Here is a 21,848-nt window from a genome sequence, read left to right as displayed (position 1 = left end):
CGAAGAAGCATGTAAGCGAAAAACGTTGGGCGCCACAAAAACGAAACATACAAAATGCTGCCATTATGAAGTATGAAACGGTTTAACAAACATAAATTTAAAGATTTATTATAAAATATACAGTTCTAAAAAAATTAAATAGTTCGAAAACTAAATCTGGAGGTTTTAAAATGATGCAGTTCCTGTGCAGTTGAGTTGCGCATTTTAGTATATTGTTGCCTACTTTTGACAGCTTTTGTTGGTATTATTTAGCCAATTTCAATCAAAATGTTGTGTTGTAAGAATGTTATTTCTTACAGTCCAAGTCTTTATCGTGCCTTGGCGGGCGAGAAAAGCGCAAACAGCTCGTGATTTAGCTCGAACTTCAGCTTTTAGGTTCGGTATTGGGATTGGGCTCTGGATTGGGCTTGGGGTTGTCCTTGTTATGTCGCCAACACTGCCACGAAGATGATGGCGTTCAGCAGAGATTTGCCACCGGAACGACAGTTGCGAAGCGGCGTGGTGGGAGCTGAGGACGGAAGGGGTGAAGGCAGGAGTGAAAGGCACAAAGGCGATATGGGAAACAACGGTAAGAGCTATGGGAATTGATTGAATAGTGGAGAGGCTCCGAGAAGCCAAAGGACACAAGGACACAGGACATAGGACAAGGCACAAGCGCCGCTCAAGTACCTCACTAAAGAATTAAGATATACGATCGGGCCAACGTCCCTTAACGAGCTGCCCCAGTTGCCAGCCGCCGGCGATTTGATTATGCTAATGAAATAACAAGCCTATAATACTGAAAAGAAGTCGAGAGCATCGGTAAATGGGTAATGGAAGTGCAAAAAATAAAACTATGCCAATGTCAATGCCAATTCCCATTCTCATTCCCATTTCCATTCCCATTCCCAGTCCCATTCACACGCACGCACATCTCCGGAATGCTGGTATCCTGGGAAAGGAGGTGTAAAGTGGAAAGGTTCCGCATATTTGGGCCGTAAAAGGGGCTGCCCTAAATGGAAATGAGAATGCCAAATTGGGCCGGGGCTGGGGAGCTGGAGAGTAGAATCGGGAAACGTTAGTGCTGTTCGATGGTCAGGTGTTCTACGTACAACATTGCGGTTTAATTTTAAATTTAATAAGAATAATATTTTAAAGTATAATGCGACAAAACAATCAGACATAAACAAATTTAAAATTTGTACTATTGCAAAACCAATATCCTATGGCTTTCAAAGTGATTTTTATTATAGATAAGATGCAAATAGGTATCTATAGTTATTTCCTTAGTCATAGGAATCAATTTGCTGGTATTTTGCGCATTTGAACTATTTGTATTTTAAATTAAGAAAACAGCTTAAGTTTTCTTAAAGGCTCATCTTCATTAATACTAACAAATACTTTGTAGTTACTAAATACATTTTGTTTACTTTCTAAACTAAACAATTTTGCTGTTTTGAGTCCCTTTTGGTAGGTGCAATTTACAAAAATGTGCGTACTATTTAACGTAAAATATTGAATGCACAGAAAAGGATCTGATGCTGATCTTATTGGGTTAGTATTAAATATTTAATACTAATTTATCATTCTTAATTTAATTAATATTTTAAAGGTACTTTCCGCTTTGTAAAGAAAGTTTAATAAACGAAAAGTAATTGAAAATATTAGTTTCGAGGTATGCATTTGTGCACTCGAAATCATTGAGTCAAGTGCATGTACATAACTCCGAGTACCGGAGTTGTGGCTCCTGGTTTCTTTAAGTGTACCAATATAAATACAGAGCCTTCCGCCTCACTTATGGGACACTCGAAATGCTCTGCAGGATTCTGTTGTCCTTCCGCGCACTCTTTGCCCAATGCCCCACTCTCCATTCTCCACTCGCTCCGTGTTGCCAGCATTATTCCACCTTGCGCTTCTTTTCACGCGTTTCTTTTCGCCTTTTTGCATATTTATTGTATAGTTTTGTAGTCTTATCAAGTTAGCTAGTTAAAAGTCAAGATGCCACCAAGTGGCGGGTGGCAAAGTGGGGTCCAAGGTGGAGTTGCAAGAGGCGGGGGGCGGAAGGCGGAATCACCTGCTGCAGCTGGATGAGCACGTGCACGGCGCCATGTCGGCAGCTGCCATCGTTCCTTCCACTCCGCCGGATCCCCACTGCCCCCTGCCCCGCCGGGCTTTTATTAGCTACGTGAGGCGGTCACAAAGGGTGGAAGTGGCAAAGTGGAAAGTGGGAGGTGGAAAGTGGGAAGGTGGGAAGTGGAAGAGGTCATCTGGCGATGGAGGTGGCGTGGAGTCTTGAGAACTTGCTAGGCGCTGGCGATAAGATGAGCGTGCTAAAGTTTTATTGGCGCATATTTAAGCTATTAAAAAATTCATGCATAAAATGACACACACACTTACAGCCGCACCCACCACCCCATACACACACACCCACACACACACACGCAGCTCGAGGAGGAACCAAATTAAAAAGAAAAACGCGCAGTGGCAGGATGGCCAGAAAATAGAGAGTAAAAAGTGTAAAGTTCCCGCTTAAGTGTGCTCCGAATGACTGCGGATATCCGCACTGCCGGTAAATGTCTGCAAAGAAACTTCCAGTGCGGATATTCAAGCTGTGCAGACTAGACTAGTACTAATTATAAACAAAAAGAGCGCAACAACTAAGGTTGTATAGCAGAAAAGTTATGTGCAGGCGCGTTTTAGATTTCACTTTCAAAACATTGTGGCACAGTTTCCAAAGAAGCACAGATATTTATCGTAGCATATTGATAGATTAACTTGGTAGATAAACTTAGCAGCAGATTAGGTTGAACTCTTAAGGATATGTTATTAAAATGCAGTAAATGGCTGCTGCTGATGTTCGCAGTGTAGGCAAATGTGTGACAAGCATCTCCCAGCGCGAATATTCCGCGGATAATCAAAACTTCGAATGCTTAACGAAATTAAAGGCGTATTTTTGAAAGTGCCGTGTATTGCTACGCTGCGAATATCCGCACAACCGGTACATTAGTGTTAAGCTAATTCCAGCGCGGATATTCCGCGGATATGCAAGCACACACACTATATTTTTATTAAAAGCGCGAATATTTCGCGGATATGCAAGCACGCGCCATATATGTTCATTATAAGCGAATAATACAATTATTTAAGTCAAGATAATTAGCATTTTGAACAGCTCAAGAAAAATACACATACAATTGGTCACTTTTTTATGTTTTTAATATATTATTTATATTAAATTCGTTTTGTTTTAGCTTGCATAAGTCCACTAGTGTTAGCTATGAAAATTGAACTCAGTTCACAGGACTCATGCCCCAACTACGTGTCCTGTCCAACTACGATTTTCGTATGCTAATAATCCCACGTAGAATGCGTCTGCTGAGCGGATGGTTTGCGGATTGCACTGAAGCCGAGTCCAGAGTCCAGAGTATCAATCCTTTCGCTAAAAACCGGAAAATAACTTCAGATGGCAACTCGAGATGGCGACGGCGGCGGGTGCAAAGACGAGGCAGGGCAATAAGCAAAACGTTTTATGTTAAATACCGCATCGTTATCTCCACGATGGGTTGGCGAAATGGGTTGGGTTGCGAAAGGCACGCAAAAGGACGAGTCGCAGTCCTTTGGCGAACTGCAGCGCACTGAAGTGGCGGAGTCGAGTTGTCCGGTCCGGTGGCCCACGGCGCCTGAAATGCTGCAACACATTTCGCTGGAGTCCCTAACCCGGCGCAATAATAACTATAATAATCAACATGCGGCCACTGGCACAAACATCCTCACACCCACACACACACACCACCCTCCACACACACACACTTGCACACACTCACGTATACTGCTGTTGCATGTTGCTCATTTCGTTTTCTTAATTTTATACATACGCTCATTTTCGTTTTGCTGCCATTCTGTTTGCTTTTTCTGTGCTGCGGCTTATTCTTCCAGCCACCCGCCTCCCCCGCCACGCAGCTTTGTATTTATTGCAACACCCACCGCCACCGCCGCCGCCCCCCCCGCTCGCCACCAGTCTGGCATCTTTTTAGTATTCATTAAACTGCATAATTATACAATAAGTGCAATGGCTCCGCACCGACTTTGCAGCGTCCTTCCGCCCAGCGCCCACTTCTCTCCACCAACTCACATCTCGCACCTCACCTCCCACCGCCCAGATCCCACCACCCACAAGCTCTATCACCAAACCGCACGCACTGCGCCTTGCCACCCACAGCTGCCACGCCCCCAGCCCCGCCCGACAGAACACATATACATACTACTATATGTGCAAGTATGTACATACAGCTTTGATGTGGCCTGTGTGCACACGCCACACATGTGAGTGTGTGCGAAAGGATCTAATCGAATGCAAAGGATAGTATGCATGTACATACATACATATACTATACATATACATGTTATAGAAAACAGGAAACTTAATCGCAATGAGCTCAACATAAGCTGAACCAAATAAAATGGGTCTGAAAATGCAAATAATTGATTTTTTACAAAATTCTGCATTTGCTTGAAGCGTTATAAATGCCATCTACGAACTTTTGAACTCAAAAACATTATTATACTCATGACTCACTAGATTCGATCGAAAGCATGTAACAGGTGGAAGGACACGTATTCAACCCTATAACACGGCTGTCCGTTTGTCCGTTTGTCTGTCCGTATAAACTTCGAGATCTCGGGAATTATAAAAGCATAAAATAGGAGACTAAGCAGATTCTACTGATTTGGATTGTCTAATTAATCATACAGCTTTTTAAGTAACAAACCATAGATCTGAAATATTATAATTCTTTTAATTTGCATCACTTATGTATGTTTTAGATAACTTTAACTGTGCCTTCGCAACTTTACCGAATTGCGGCTAATTTATTTAATATCCCTTCGCCTCCCGGAAATACTAAAACGGGAATTGACCGAGCTGAAAGCCGGGCCAAATGGAGAACGGAATGGGTCATGGGATTATTAAGCAGGATTATGAATAGATAGGCTCATTCGTTCAGGCCGTTCTCGCTCTGGCCGCTCATTGTTTTTATGTTTTGCCAAACTTTTCCCAATTCCAAACGGAGAAGGGCAAGCGAAATGTGTCCGGCCACCTGAACTAGTCCAATTCGGTCCGTCCAGTTGAGTCCAACTCGCTTCGGCACATAAACAAATCCCTTAAACGTTTTAAATGCCGGAGCCCAGCTGCATGCGACCACGCCCCCCGCCCCCCGCCCTCGTCCTTGTGAAACCACCACAAACGTAACGGAAACCGAACGAAAAAAAGACACCGAATAGACAAAACAAAGGGAACAGCATTGGCTGCTCGATTTGGTCATGCGAACTATTCATACACTATCCGAACTTCAGTCTCATCGATCGCAGGCATTTGGTATTCCAAACTAGTGGATTAACATATATTTAAATTTTGAGTTCTCAACTCGCAAAAGTATAGTGACTAGTAAATCAAATATATTTGATTTCTTTATTTTTGGTATTATTATTTGATATTTTCTGATATTATTCCAGACACCCTTTCGGTCTGAAGTCTTGCTTCTTGAAATAATTGTATATTGCGATTCCAGCTGTATCTTGTAAAATTGAGTTTAATTGAGTTCTGATAATTAGCAAGCATGCTTTGCCTGGCCAGTCAAACGCCGCCACTGCAGCGGACGACCCCGACCCAAAGAGAGGGTATGGAGTAGGAAAAAGTGGACATTGGACGCACTTGGAGCATGTGTCCGCACCATTTCATGCTCGAAAATAGTTTTTGGGCAACGATTGGGCAAGGCGTCAGTGCTGGCTGCCACTGGCACTGCCAGGAGGAGTCCGAGCTAATCGGACAGGATATGAGACAGGACCAAGACCCCGGACCAAGACCCCGGACCAAGACCCAGACCAACCAAGCATCGCCCTCTGGTGCATCGTAAAAAATAAGCAGCAGCAAATTGTATTTTTATGAGCTGAAACTGTTTTGGGGCCACATTTCAATGTCGATAAAAACAACGACGGTCCTCTAGTCCTGCCAGTTGGAGGTCGGGGTGGTGGGGGCCTGGGGGCTGGGGGCGTGACCGGACAGGGGGTTCCAGGAGTGGCCAAGGAGTGTGGACAGCATGTGTGGCCACTGGCAAACAAACAGTACGACTCCTGAATACCCATTACTTCCATAGCATAACTCCAGAGTTGCTTAAAAAACGAAAGAGTTCGTTGGTACATAATATTATATATGTACCGTACTAAAAGGAGGTAAATATCTGTTTACACTTACCATTTAAACCATTAATTAAAAAAATAATTGGTGAAAACTCTCAAAAATGCTTCCCTCTCCGTGTTGCATAGCTCAGCACGAATGCAACATACCCTATGCGCCCTCAAACGGCATGTATGAAAACTGAAACAAAAACTTACAACAAATTACAAATAACGAGCCAAAAACCGGAGACCAGCGCCGAACTGGCGCTAAAACGGAATAGATTGTGGGGGATTGGGGTATGGGGGGTGGTATGGGGGGAGTGGAAATGGGGCTGGGGGCTTGGGGCTGTTTGGACTAATAGAAAATCGTGTGGGAAATTCCACCGCCAGCCTGCCCTCGAAAAAGCAGCTCGGAAAACAGGGACGTGCCTTGTCAGCCGGCCATTCATTAGAGCTAATTAAACGTGATCAGAACCAGAACCAGAACCAGAACCGGACTCCAAACCGGGCCTTATCCATATCCGTGCACGGTCAACTGGAGCCAACTGCAGTCGGCGCAAATGCGGCGAATGACACACCTGCCTGGATATGTAATGGATTGCATATGGAGTACATGTTGCACGCATGCAACTTGAAACACGAATATTATTATTTACGAAAAAACGTATTTTCCCTAGGTTTAAAATTGTGGGAATACAGTAACCTGAGCTTATTGGATGCTACCAATTTATAACAATCGCTTGCTGATATTCAAAAAATATTAAACAATTTGAATGGGGGTTAAGTGCTTAGCAAACAATCGCCGCAAACTGACCCTACTTAACCTCTGGTCACTTGAAATGACTTGAAATGACTCGGACGACTTGGCAGATCCCACCTTAACCCCTGACCCATTGTTGCGAGTGATGTGGCCATTTTATTTGGATGAGCTGCTCGAGCTGAGCGCCTTTGTTGGCCATATCATATCAAATATGTTCATCATGCGCCTCCGTTTGATTGCTACGGGGATTCCGATAATAATTAAAGGCTCAAGGCAGCCAGTCCCACTTGCTGGCGCCCCCCAAGTCCACCACTCCTCCTCCGGCTCTGGGCACGCCCAGTAAATAAATATAATTAGCTGGGAGATGGAAGAGCTCCAGAGCCACAGACTACTGAGCATCGGAGCTTTGGAGCCACGCAGATGGAGACTCCCCGTCGCATGTGTTCTGTGCGGCACGCAAAATGAGATGACACTAAATCAAAGTTATTCAACTCACGTCGTTAAGTCATTAATCGAACAATGCACGGCAGAAACATGTGGGCACACACACGACACACGCACACACACGGCACACACGCACACACACACACACTCGTGACATATGCTGATATCGTCGCCTTTAATTTAACTTGGCCTTAGCCTTTGTCTTGGCCAACGACATCGTATTGACGACCATGTTGGCACATAATAACGGACAGGGCCCCCAAAGACGATGACGATGATGAGGATGATGGAAGTGGAAATGGGGATGGAGATGGGGATGGAGATGGGGATGGAGATGGGGATGGGGATGGTAATGGTGATGGCGATGGTGATGTGGCCTTTGAGGTGAGCAATGTCAACGCGGGAGCCATCGCAGTAAAGGGCCGCGCCCAGGAACTTGGACTTTTGGACTGTACAATGCATTATTAAAGGCATAAATTTCGAGTCAAGTGGCAGGGACCCCCGAAAACGAAGACACCCGGGTGGGTCCCAGGACGAAGGGGAATCCTTTTCCGTTCCGAGTGACGACGGTCGCTGAGTGAGTGGTCGCGCACTCCAAGTGCATTTGACAAGACGCCCCGGAGGACGATATTCCGGAGGTGGACAGCACAGACAACCGCATATCTCTTTGGAACTGCCTGTGGCCCATCACGGTCCATTGGCCAGGAGGACACTTGAAGCTTAAAGTAATTGGGTATTTCTAGGATATAAGTGCACAACAAGTTTAGGTAAAGTTCCCATGAAATAGAGACGCGAATTCTTCAGCATTCAGTATAATGCATTATTGATAAATGTTTGATTTATTGAATAATTATCTCACAGATATAGCATATCGTATCACTTCAGAATTTAGTAATTGGCATTTTTATTATTATTTTATTAAAAATAACATTCAAACTGTAAAGCACATCACACAAAAGAAAGTTTTTACTTCAATTAGCTAACGCTCGAAATGCAAAACAAGTACACTTACCATCGCGAATATATTTCTTTGCGCCCAAAACGAACGAAATAGTAACGCGAATTCTTTAGCATTTAGTAAACCCTAAAAGCATAGAATGGCTTTTAAACCGCGCTTAAGCTTGGGCAAACAAACTAGTTTTGGGCGGAATTGATTAAATCCAAATCATTTAGCAAGCTGTTTAAACATTTTTGGCTTGCAAAAGTGATTTAATAATGAGCTGCGCCATTGTGAAAATAAATGCTGTTGTTCAGACTAAAATGTTGTGACACGCCATGTTTTTTCAGGCCTTACAAATTTCCATTTGTTTATCTCTGTCATCTATCATTAAATCAAAGTCTCTAATTAAAGGCTTTAATGCCGTCAGCCCACGTACTTGAAATATGTTGCGTATAAATAATTGCAAATATATGAAATATATGAAATATATAAAATGCCATGGCTCTTGATTTCTTTATTAGATATCGATTTAAAAAACTAATTGAAACTCATAATTTTGAGAGTAAATAAACGGCGGGCGATACAATCGAATAAATAAAATAATGAAAATTGCTTCAGATAATAAACACCCATCAAATGAATACAAGCTGATAATTAAAAGCTTTTATCTATAAACATGTGCCGACCAATCAGTTTGACCTGCGATGATGCGACTAAATCAAAAAAGCCCCCAACTCTTTGCCAAAACAACGGCAATTATGGAAATCAGCACGTGGCTCGTTAATTTTCCCAAAAATCGTAGCCAACTTTAACAAAGTTCAACCAAATTGGGCGTCAAATAATCGAGATGGGCCAGCTGCTTTGGCTTTGCCATATTTATGCAGAAAAGTAAACCGCCATCGACCATTCGCCATTCGCCATTCGCCATTTGCCATTCACCATACACCATACAGCAGTCACCGCACTCAGGAGTTACATCCACGCTGGTGAAAATGGGCATGGGATTGGGATTGGTATTGGTGTTGGAGTCGGGATTGGTTTTGGAAATGGAAGCGGGAAGTGGAACTGGGAAGTAGAAGTGGGCCAGTGTTGAATGGAAAAGTGGCAACTGGCGAATCGGCTGGTAATAGGATTATGCTTGGGCTCCATCAAAGCCAAAACAACCGCAACCACGCATAATTGTTAAATTTATTTATTTAAGCACGAAATGCGTGGCCATAGCCATAGCCATGGCCCAGCGTAATGCTCGCGCTGAACAACGCCGCCCCATCCGTCCTTTTCGGTCATCCATCCTGCCATCCAGCCATCCTGCAGGACATCCCGCCACTCCCCCTGAAAAGGCAACAAAAACGCCCACTATTTGCCCGCGGCAGCACGGCAAACGTTTTTCGGTTTTTGTGGTCAATGAAAAATCGCTTTAAATAATGCATTTTATTTAAATAAATATTTAAAAAGCTGTCAGCGAACTTTTATGGGCTCGCCCAGTAGGAGTTCGCACGCAGTTCCACTCCCACTCCCACTTCCACTTCCAGTTCCAGTTGTGTTCGAGTGCTCCGCTCCGAGTTGAATGGGGTGAGTGGGTGACTATATCAGGATCATCACCTGGCTGCGATTGATTGGTGTCGGTTAACGGTTCACGCCCCATTGTGCTCCACATTGACCTAATGGCGGCCAAAGGGTATCCTTAGCCTGGCCATTCTGCATTTTTGATGGCCCCATAGAATTTGTTCTCACAGTTGATTTAAGTGACTTACCTTGCAAGTATTGCCAACTTCCTTAACATGTCTCCATTATTCTTAAGCCCACTTTCGGTGATTAAAAGAAGTTTTCTGTTTCGGAAAAGAATTCAAAAAGCATAAACGAGAAAAAGCAAAGTACAAAACAGATTTTTAACTATTTTCAAAGGGCAAAAACACTTCGAAGGGGAAACCACAAACATAGTAGAACCGCATAGTAGAAATTGTATGAAATATTTCATAAATTTATTTTAATGTGGAACTCAATTCGGCACATCATGCAGAAATGAACAGACTAATTAAAAAGGGTACAATTAGTAATGTTCAAGTGCCGAGGTAGAAATCCGATTATATTAAGTACATAAGCTGCAGTGTTATTTTCATCTCAACTTTCGCATTAATTCACCTTGTGTTCTATGCTTATTGTTTAGCCCACAACGAACAGCAAGGCAAGGCATGTATAACTAATTCCTAAACAGTATTTATTAATTGGCCCAAGGCGGAGAGCCAAATCGACTGGCCAGTCGAGATCCAAATTGGCCAACTGTGTGACTTCTTCATCGGATTTCAGTCCGCTGCCAATGCTGCGAATCATATTTCATTGTCATTCCCGTTTTATTGCCAAACAATCGGCGGACGAGGGGGCTGCGCGGAATGCAGGAGACCGGGATTCCAGGACCGGGCAATCGGCAGACACGAGAAATTATAATTACAATTTGGCACCATATAACGAGTATACGGCCAGGACTAATTAGTCTCCTGAGCGTGTTGCCTGATTCCTGATTCCTGATTCCCGATTTCTGATTATTGTAAATCTCTGGTCACGCACAAACGAAACAATTCATAAATTTAATTTTTGTGCGAGAGTTGTGCCGTTGTGGAATAGGTGGCAGGATGGCAGGATAACAGGATGGATGGACGAATCGATGGGGTCTGGCACTGAGCTGAACTGAACTGAACCGAAACTGAAACTGAAGCTGGAGCAGGAGCAGGAACTTGGAGTCGCCATCGCCATTCGCTGGTCGACACGTCGCAGCCAGCGAATTCCCACAGTAAACATTTGCACCGGCAAATGATGATAATGTTGATGACGATGTATTTGCCAACCCCACCAAGCACCACCCACCAGCCCCAACTGCTGATTATGATGATGCTGGTTATGCTGATGATGATGATGATGGCGATGGTGGTGGGGATGGCGATAACGATGACGGGCACTGCGATGTGGGTAATGACGCTGATGACGACACACCGCTGGGAATTATTTGTATATGCAGTCATGTAGCATCGATTAATCATTTTATTATTATTGCCATTCGCCGGCGTTCCCACAGCTCGTGATCCTCATACATACGAGCTCTGAAAAGTCGCCTCCTAGATGGAATTCCAAATGCTGTTCATAATCGCATCGGGCTCACAAATCCGGCAGAGATGTCCATTAATTCGGCCATCCCATTCAATAGTTAGTTGGGAATACAAAACGGACCATCTACTATCTCGGCACTAGTCTCTGCCATAATAATCCCTAATATACATTTAATATCAGCAAGGCGTATCAGCATTCGGAAAGATAATAAGACATACAATACAATTCAATTCAATTAACTGAAATGGGATGTGAGCAACTGGAAAAGCAAGCTCCTCGCAGATTAAATTAGTTTCAAATTTAATTATAATAATTACATCACATTCCTATGCTGCCAAGTATCGTGTTTATAAAATATAAAGGGGCAGTAAGCAAAACAGTATAAAACCAATAAAAAGCCTCGTTTCAAGTGGGGTAAATTCTGTGCATTGCACAATAGTTGAATATTCAAGTAAATATGTGGAAAATTTCATCAACGATCCTAAATTGCCACTGTTTTATTGGCAAAACAAGTACATCATATTATATGAATCTTATTTAATGTGGTTTTTATAATAAAGTAGTTACTCTGAACTATTGGAAGAACAGCAAAAATTAAAAAATGAATTAATTATTATAAAATATTTAAGTAAAATTTAAGTAAATCAATTAAATTGAACTGTAATCCAAGCAAAGAAGACCGAATCTCAGGCGAGCTTAAGGTATTCTGCTTTAATTATAAGAGGTGACATTGGAAAATCATGGTAACTATAACATATTCAACATTCAACACCTGGCAACCCTGAAGCACTGGCAACTCAAAATCCACTCAGTAGAGAGCCGTATTGTCACACAAAAGTCAGGACAGCCGAACAATTTCGAGCCCAAGTAAGCCGGATCCCAATCGAACCACTGGAATCCGGGAACGATGTACGCCGCCGTGAAGCCGCTGTCCAACTACCTGCGCCTGAAGACCGTGCGCATATACGACCCGATCTTCACGCTGCACTCCAAGTGCACCATCGTCATCCTGCTGACCTGCACCTTCCTGCTCTCCGCGAAGCAGTACTTCGGGGAGCCGATCCTGTGCCTCAGCTCCGAGAAGCACACGGAGTACGTGCAGTCCTACTGCTGGACCATGGGCACCTACATCCTGCCGGCGGAGGCCGAGCGCGATGACACCAGCAGCTGGTCCTTCGCCTTCTACTCACCCACGGGCGCCGCCGAGGCCTTCAACCTGAGCAGCCTGCGCGCCCTGGTGGCCCAGAATGAGCAGTACGCCCGGCTCATCTCGATCGCCGAGGGCGTGGGCCCGGAGACGCGTGGCGTCACCAAGCGGATGTACCTGCGCTACTACCAGTGGGTCTTCATGATCCTGCTCTTCCAGTCGCTGCTCTTCTACTTCCCCTCGTTCCTGTGGAAGGTGTGGGAGGGCCAGCGCATGGAGCAGCTGTGCTGCGAGGTCGGCGACGCGCTCATCCTGGAGGTCACCTACCGCACCCGCCTCCAGATGCTGACCAGATACTTCCGCGCCCAGTTCGCCCCCATCCACTGCTGCTACTCCATCAAGTACGCCTTCTGCGAGCTGCTCAATCTGCTCATCAGCGTGAGTTAAACTGCATTGAATCAGAATCACCAGAGTCTGGTGACGTGTGTAACTGCTCCTCCGCCTCTGCTGCAGATCCTGAACTTCTGGCTGATGGACGTGGTGTTCAATGGGTTCTGGCACAAGTACATCCACGCCCTGGCCGCCATACCCGTGTACGACTGGAACCTCTGGAACCTGATGACGTCGCGCGTCTTTCCCAAGGTGGCCAAGTGCGAGATGTTCGTCTACGGGCCCAGTGGCACCCCCAACGTCCTGGACATCCTGTGCGTGCTGCCGCTGAACATCCTGAACGAGAAGATCTTCGCCGTGCTGTACGTGTGGTTCCTGTTCATCGCGATGCTGGCCACGATCAACATCCTCTACCGCCTGCTGCTCATCTGCTGCCCGGAGCTGCGCCTCCAGCTGCTGCGCACCCACCTGCGCGGCATGCCCAAGGCGCACGTGCGGGAGGTCCTGGCCAGCGCAGGATACGGCGACTGGTTCGTGCTCATGTGCGTGAGCATCAACGTCAATCCCTCGCTGTTCCGCGAGCTCCTCGAGCAGCTCTACGCCAAGCAGAAGCAGGCGCGGTCCACGGAGAACGTATTCGCGGAGGCCAAGCCTCCTTCCCAGCAACTCTCGCATCCCTCCCAGACCAAGCTGGACAGGAGTCCCAGTCGCAACTGCAGCCTCTCGCTCGATCCCATGGCCGATCGCCACTCGATGGGCTCCCTAAGCAGTCACCGGCTGGGAGCGATGCCCACGGCTCCGACCCTCAACTTGATGGCGCCCAACGACGAGATCATCAGCATGGATCGCTTCTACCACGAGAGCCACGCATAGAGTGCCCACTGTTTGCCAGTCAACTTTCTACTATTTACTACCAATTTAATCAAATGAGCTTTAATAAGTCGAATTAAGCACAAGTGATTTTCAATTAACTAGGTTAATGTGCCACCCCAATATTCATTTATTTCATTATTTCTTATTCACTGTGGACGGCAGTACACGTAGTGACGATGCGCTCCGCGAGTGTGTAGCTGCCACATTGAAAATCTTCTTCGATTGTGCAATGCAAAAGTGTATTTACACAGTCGCATATGCAGTTATTCTTCAGCAATTTTGCTTAGGCAAACTGCTATAGAAACAATCGCAATCACAAGATTTTAAATTTCTTCCTTTCTTTTTTAAATTTATTATTTATGTATATAAATTTTTAAATATATAAATAGCTAGGGTACATAGGCTTCGGCTAGCAGAAACTAGCCTCTATTTCGTTTTGATTGCCCTTACTGAAGGTTGAACTTACACACTTACATACGAGTATCTGCGTACATAGTTTTCAAACACATTACTTCGAAAATCGCGCCCGTATAATTTCGCCCCCATTTGCAGCATTTTCCCGCAAGGAGCTTTATCAGTTTTGCAAATAAGTGAATTGCATCAGAATGCAAATAAAATGCACTAATCAAAATGACAGCGGGTGGCCGGCGGGGTAAATACCAAATTCCAAATACCAGCAGGCATAACAAAAACTTTAACAAACTTACAAAAGTTAAACAAGCCGACTACAAGATGCGATGGTGGCGGGGTTGGCGGGGCAGGGGGCGTACGGCGTTCGCTCTCGCTGAGAGATGATGACGATGATTGCGAAACTCTTCTCTTCCGCTGGTTAAGCTTTTGTCTGTCTGCCAACAGGTAAAACTAACAACAACCATTTGAGAGAGGGCAGGCAACGGGAGTCAGTGCTGCCCAGGGTCGTTTTCGAAAAGTAGCCAATTTCTAGACAATTATGTGTGTTGAATTACCCGTTTCTATAGATTCAAGTAATTCAGTTAATACGCTACGAAATAATGTGATATGCTGTCTGTAACAAGAGACATTTCCACCAAGGTAAGCAAATGTAAAATCGAACTGAAAAACAGCTGAACTGGCTGCACTGGCAGGAGCAGCAGATGGAAATGGAAGAGGCAGAGGAAAAAGAGGCGACGACAACGCAAATGGCGGCAATTACATGCAGCTACAATAACACAACAACAGTGGGAGGGGGAAGAGAAAGGGACAGTGAGAGAGTCAACATCACTTTGTCTGAGGCGGCCGAAGAGAATGAGCGAGAGAGGGGGGCCGTGGAGAGGTGGGTAAAAGCGCAAAATAAACAAAGTTAATTTTAATTAAAAACCGCAGGAAACCGAAAAAACAACAAAATGCTAAATAAAATGGGCGTGAACGGAGTGACTCAGCGAAGCCGATGACGATAACGATGACGTCGAAGGAGTGAGTGAGCGGGCCGGATGTCTTGCATATGCAACTGCGATGAAGAGAGAAGGCGAAGGAGGGGGATCAGTGTTGTCAGCTGTTTTAAAGCAGAAAATCTAGTGCGTACGATTACTTCTGCCAAAATAGGCTGGAATTATCACTGGTAGCTATATTTTACATTACACACACTAATAATGTAAGTAATACGTAATTCCCGAAACACGTAAGTACGCGTTAACGTAATAAGATGAATACGCAACTAAACGTATACGTGATAACGCCAAGTTTTGTAGCATACTTTTTTGGGCTTGTGCGTTTTGGGAAAACTATTTCCAATTTTCCGCAAAAGAATATGATGGTTTTTGTAAGATTAAAAAATATGAAAGTCTCTGTTCATTAACATATTATTTTATCATTTATATTGAGCTAATAAACCTAATTTTCGTTGAATAAAAAGTCGAATCTATCTGGAAAATGGGCTGATGGGAAAATTGACAGCTCTGAAAAGAATAGACAGAGCGGCAGAGAAAACACGCCGCCAGCTGAAATGTAGGCTGAAACTGAAGCATAACATATCACAACCCCGCCACCCCACTCACCGCCCACCACCCACCGCCCACGGGATCCAGCGCCACCAATGGATAACTGTAACTGAACAAAGACACATGTAAACAATTCCGTTTGTCTTCGACGCTGTTTCTGCCTAGTTTTAATTATACCGAGCAAAAACTTTGCCCGCACTTTGCAACACCACTCTAATACAAACACCACACACCACCACCCACAATCAACCGGCCCCCTCACCCCCCACCATTTTCCGTGGCAAGAAAGTTTAAAGTGAGCAACGGTAAACGATTTTTAGCGAACCACAATCCCCCAATCCACATGGAAATTACTCATCCTGCAAGCTTCTTTTGCCTTTTAACGGGAAATCTTTGAAGAGCTTTTGAAGGAAGAAGGATTTTGAGCTGCCAAAACTGAAGTGCACAAGCAGTGGGGAAAATGGGTGAATTACCTATAAGTTCTTGGGTTAACTCCGTAAAGAAGAATATTAATAACCCTATTGAGATAGAAATACTAGCATTTCTCTAAAAGGATTTTCCTTATATACTTATTTTTTTATTAAACTTTACATTTTATTTCAAACAATTTCTAATGAATTTGCAGTTTGAAGACATACACTTTTCACTTGGGATTTGGCAACTATCTGCATACACTGAAACCAACTCAATACTAAGACTGCTCCTTGTTGTTGCAAAAGGGCAAAAGTTATGCCCTTTTTTACTGAAGCTCGTCGGGCCTTTAAATCAGGAGAACACAAACCGATTCCATAAACCTCCCATGTGCATCACTACAATTTGATTTGCTTGTTAATGGGCTGCCATCCTTTTGCCAAAATAGATTAGCTAGCTGGCAGAAAAGCAACTTCCATCCGAACCATCCAAATTATCCAAACCATCCGAACCGTCACCTTGGTAACCCCAAAGTGGTTTTCAATGGCGAAGGACGACAAAGAAGATTTCAAATAAATTAACAAGTTAATTGAGTTTCGTGTTTAGGCAGCGAGCGAAAGTGATCCCGACCAGATGGGACCAGGAACCCGATACTCCACACTCCACACCCCAAACCCCAAACTCGATTCCCGAACAGCGAACACCGAACACCGAGACCTCAGACCGAGCCTTATGGCCAATAATCAGTGGGAGTCGCCAGGTGGGAGCCTCGCCCCCACATTTGCGGTCCAAATATATTGACACTGCCAGCAAAAAGGACACACTTTATTGGGGGACTTCGAAAATGTGACAAAGCATTGTTTAAACTAGGAATGATAGTACATATATACAAGTAAGCTTAATTTCTGACTTCTACTGGTTATTTTTGGCATTGAAGTTTGGAAAAACTGGTCCAGAAGCACTTTAAAATTTCAAGACGGTTCCAAGCCAAGTTTGTAGAATTCAGAATTTCGTTTGACAAAAACTTAAGTTGTTTTCTAAACCTACAAAATAAAGATCGTCACGAAATTAAACCCAGAAAGTCGTTTTGGTTAAGCTTTAATATTTGCTTTTAGCATTAAGTACTTAATATATATTTGTATTTGACAACAATTACAACTGATAGTCATAACTAATGCTTAGGAAAATTAGCAAGTTGTAGAAAAATAAGTAAGAAACTGCAGAAATACGTATTTATTTATCTAGACTAACGCCTTCATTCAAATTAGCTTACTTTAAAGTACAAGTATCACAAACATTTTATTTCATTTGTATTATTATTGCAATAGGACTCTTAACCTTTTATGGCTAATAAGCCAAGCTAAAGTAAAAAAAAATTGATTACAAGAATTGATCAACAAAAAGGGGCTAAAGAATTCTCGTGTGTAGTTGCTTGGCGGAGCCTTCGATGAACAGGCTGGTAAATTGAGTGATTTTAGTAATTCATGTGCCCATCACGAGGACGCCTACGCTCGGCGGCAGCTGTGTCCTTCTGCCCGTCCGCTGCCGGCGGCGAGTGTCCTTGCTGCTGGCGAATGTCCTTGCTGATGGTGCGGATGGTGAGAGAGAGTGCGTTGCGGTTTGTCAGGTGCGTTAAACTGTGCGGTTCGGGCTGCGGTCGCCGCCGGTTATTAACAATTAACAATTAATGCTAAATCAATAAGCAAACACGATGGCACGCATAAAGCGACAATGTCATTTATATGCTAATTAGCCGAGGCCGGCGCAAGCAGCTCAAGCAGCTCGCCTAACCAACTTGCGAATTAATTAAACTTTTTCGACCGTCCTCGCCCTCGAAATTGGCGAAAGGCCCGCCGCCGCAGCACAAAAGCCTCGTGCGGAAAATGCAATCCCAATTCGAGGAGTGGCCGGTGACCAGTGGCCAGTGGCCCGTCCTGGCTTTTGGGCCCATTTCTGGGCACCGGGCACCGGGCACTGGGCACTGGACACCTGGCAGTGGGTTTCGCATCCGCATCCGCATCCGGATCCCACCAGCCTGTGTGGGACATGTGCAACAAAATCATTTTTCAATTACATTTTCGGGTTTCGTGTGCGGTTCTGGCTTTGGTCCCTTAAAAAGGCGACCATGACCACATGGCAGGTGGAATGGTGGGATGGTGGGATGGCGGAATGGTGGGTGAAACTGTGGATGCAACGGTGGGTGGCCAATGCTTTTTGCACCAAAAAGGGGCAGAAGGACAAGTGCCAAGTGGGCGGCATTCACATTCACATTCACATTCGCATTCGCGCCCCGATTGTTGCATATTGAAAATTTGCTGCAAAATTGATTTCACGGCAGTTCTGTGAATGCGAAATGCAAAGCATTTTGAATGACCATTGATCACGCGGATGCGAAAATACAGGTGAAGGGGAGCAAATTGAAATTGCTTTGGCATTTGGAAAACCTGCCATTCAGTCATCATTTTCATTCATACGCAGGCTATGCTCAAATGCTAAGGAAGTGAGTAATATCCTCATTATACCACATTAAATGCCTATGTTTAATCATTCCATTTTTATTATATTCAACTATAATACGTATACACTAATATAGTGGCCTATTTGGAAATAATCCCCTCAAATTAGATTAATATTAAAGGCGTGAATTGTGTGGTTTTAGTAGCGACTGTAATTTTATTTCGCAGCTGTGCCTGCCGACCATCTTAAATAAGAGTTCAAAAACGGGTGTGTTGACTTAATCAGTTTTTGCTTGGGAAACGAATGAATATTGCAAACCACCGGACCGCATCAAATAGCGCGTCCAAAGCTCAAAATGCGATCGGATTGTTTACACTGGCCAAAAATACTGATGCTGACAAGCCTCGATTCGGAATGCAGTATAGGTTAGAGTTAACGAAAATCAATGGGTGCTAAAGTGATCAAACTTCAACTACATAGTGGTTATTCGAAAGCAATGAAATAAAACAATAACTATTAGATTAAAAACTAGAAAATGTAGACTCATTAGCATTTAAAAGGCTTTGCCTTATAAGAGAGAAGGTGGTACCTATTCTTCCTCCAGCTGCAACAAAATAAAAAGATTCTTGTGTCGACTGCGCGCACATTTAACAAAACTATCGTTGGCCAAAACTGGCTCCGCAATCCCAGTGTGCGTGGTCTAAACGCTCGACCAGAAGCAGCTGTAAACAGTGCTGATGCAATTGCACTTTCGGTCCCCAGACTTAAACACCATCATCGGATTCCCAGGGCGCCCACCTACATCCACACGCCCACATCCACGCACCCACATCCACGCCCACGTCCATTGCCGTGGCCATCATCCGTACCGTTTTAATCAATTATAATTGCTACCATTTTTGATTAGTTGGCACCTGCCTCAATCATCTGCAGCATCCGAAATGGCCAGAATCGTTTTGGTCAACCGTGCACACAGCAACGGATGTTGGTTTTCGTTGGGCCGCTCGCTTCTGAATCGGATTCCATGAAAATCCGGAGTCCGTGTGGCGGGGTTGGGTGGCGGTGGGTGGGTGTTGAATATACCGACATGGATTTGGGGGAGGAGGAGCGGTTGGCAAACATTTTACGTAATTGCGCACATATTTAAATTGCGTTCCATATTGCACAATACATCAAATTATGGCCCAAAGTAAAGTAAATCTGGCTCACGGACACAGAAACGGACACAGAAACGGACACGGACGGCCAGACAGACAAACGGACAGACGAGCGGACAGACGAACGGACAGGCGGACAGAAGAAGAGCAGAAGAAGAGGACCTAAGGCCAGTTAATAAGTAAGCCGGAGCATTTATCCGGGCTGCCCCTGTCCGTTTTCCACTCGTCCTTTGTCTCTCGCTCCTGGCACATGCATTTTGCATGAGGTTTTTCGGGCGAAATATTCCGCACAGAGCACACGAGCTGCACTGTAATTTATTTAGATTGCCTGGGCAAATATTTATGCACATCGTTCCATTGACTTATAAATCAATTGCAGCCACCGGGGAGTCCCCGCTCCACGAAGCTGGCCCTAATTAATAAAGACAAATTACCCGAAAGCGAGTTTGTTACTTGCATCCTTGGGAGTTCCTTACCTCTTACACTATCCACTGTCCACAGAGTTCAAAGGCAATGTCCTGACTTGACTGCCCATCTGGATTAGTCTTAAAGCGCCGCTCCTCGCATTACGGCAACGTGTCCTTGAGTTTTAGCCCCACCGGCCGTATCCCACATCCTTGGCCATGGCTGGTTAGGTTTGCAACTGATTTGATTCCATCTCGGCCAATTTTCCCGGCTGAGCGTGCTGCCACGCCTACAGCTAAGCGCTCCATGACAAAGAGAACGACTTAAAAGCACTCCTGCCGCCCCGCGTTCCGAAAAAGGACTCATCGACACACCCGGGGTCGCAAGTCTAGCACTTTGAGTTCTCAAACAGAGATTACATTTACCTAATAGCTAAAACTCTATGGCCAGTTTCCGAGTACAAGCTATTATTTAAGCCATATTTTGAGTGCTTAAAACATAACATATATATATAACTGTAGCCATCTGACGACTTCCTTTCTAAGGCGAGTGGTGTAGGCACACCATTAATTAAGTTTGCAGTCTGTTTGCTCGGCGGCTTAGTGTGATGACCTCAGTTGTGGACGGCAGTATTGCGGCGTTTTGTGTGTACACAAAAAATATTTCACAGGCAATTTCGCAGCGCCACACACACCCACACCCACACACACAACCACACACGCCCACACGAGCGTCTTCGCCTTGGTCCTCGCATGGGTCCTGTGGTCCTGGGACATTCACTATTGTGCATACACAAGCTGCAATAAAAAATTCAGCCCACGTCCCGAGCACTTATTGATACGTGAGCATAGATGACACACAATCTCGCACACACAATGGATAAGTAGCGCATACATATGCATAAGGTCCTTTTCGCAGTTGGAGGCGCCCAAGGATATCGCCCGAACAGAAGAACAGAAGGCATGCCAGTCACCGGGACAATAAGTGGCCATGAAAAATGGACAGGAGTCGCGACACCGATTGCGAAGGCGACTCGATCAATGTCGGGCAGATGAATCAATTTTTGGCCGGCGAATCACAGGGTATCCAACTGCAGGTCAGCACATAAAGCAGCAAGGAAGTGCGGAACTTATCTTTAAATAGAATTTGGGCTATCTTTAAGCTATTAATTCCGAAGGTATAATTGATTTTATTCGACATTTTAGTAGTAGTATTGTACCCAGAATAGCATCAAGGTCGAAAGCATGTACCTCCGGTCTTGTCCGTCCGTTTGTCTGTCCGTAGTACATTCACCTTCTTCATGGAAAATGCTTGGGTTTCCCCATTTGAGGCGAAGGGAAGGGATGAAGAGATGAACCATCCACAGCTGACAATTTCAATCCGATCAATGGGGATCCCACAGAGGAGAGTCCAAGAAGAAACCCGAGAATCTGTACAAGCTGATTCATCCTAAAGACTGGCTATCCGCAGTTAAGGATGCGACAAGAGGCACAGCATTCACATTTAGTGAATCAGCTAGGAGGAAAACTGAAAAGCAATTGAATTATCAGTCAAAGATGATGAAACCAATGTTGAATTCCGTCCAGTCTCTGAAGCTAATGGATCTTGATGAGCCGTAACCACGGGAAATAAAGCCCACCAACTGGTATGCAGA

At 44.6% G+C, this 21,848-nt stretch overlaps 1 protein-coding gene across 1 annotated transcript; it reads left to right on the top strand.

Annotated features, from left to right (window-relative positions):
- Positions 1-12,218: 12,218 nt before the first annotated feature.
- Positions 12,219-13,917, top strand: LOC122624506 (innexin inx6). The gene is made up of 2 exons (XM_043804104.1): positions 12,219-12,984; positions 13,060-13,917. Exons 1-2 carry the CDS (start codon positions 12,307-12,309, stop codon positions 13,807-13,809), a joined length of 1,428 nt encoding a protein of 475 aa, XP_043660039.1. The 5' UTR covers positions 12,219-12,306; the 3' UTR covers positions 13,810-13,917.
- Positions 13,918-21,848: the final 7,931 nt, after the last annotated feature.

This window comes from Drosophila teissieri, chromosome X (genome assembly GCF_016746235.2).
Source record: "Drosophila teissieri strain GT53w chromosome X, Prin_Dtei_1.1, whole genome shotgun sequence".
Lineage (NCBI taxonomy): Eukaryota > Metazoa > Arthropoda > Insecta > Diptera > Drosophilidae > Drosophila > Drosophila teissieri.
This window is presented reverse-complemented; position numbering and strand designations above follow the sequence as displayed.

Excerpts from the sequence above, each read along its gene's own strand:
- LOC122624506 (XM_043804104.1), top strand. The coding sequence starts at position 12,307 with ATGTACGCCGCCGTGAAGCCGCTGTCCAACTACCTGCGCCTGAAGACC. Across the intron at positions 12,985-13,059 it reads TGCTCAATCTGCTCATCAGC|ATCCTGAACTTCTGGCTGAT; the intron begins GTGAGTTAAACT and ends CCTCTGCTGCAG.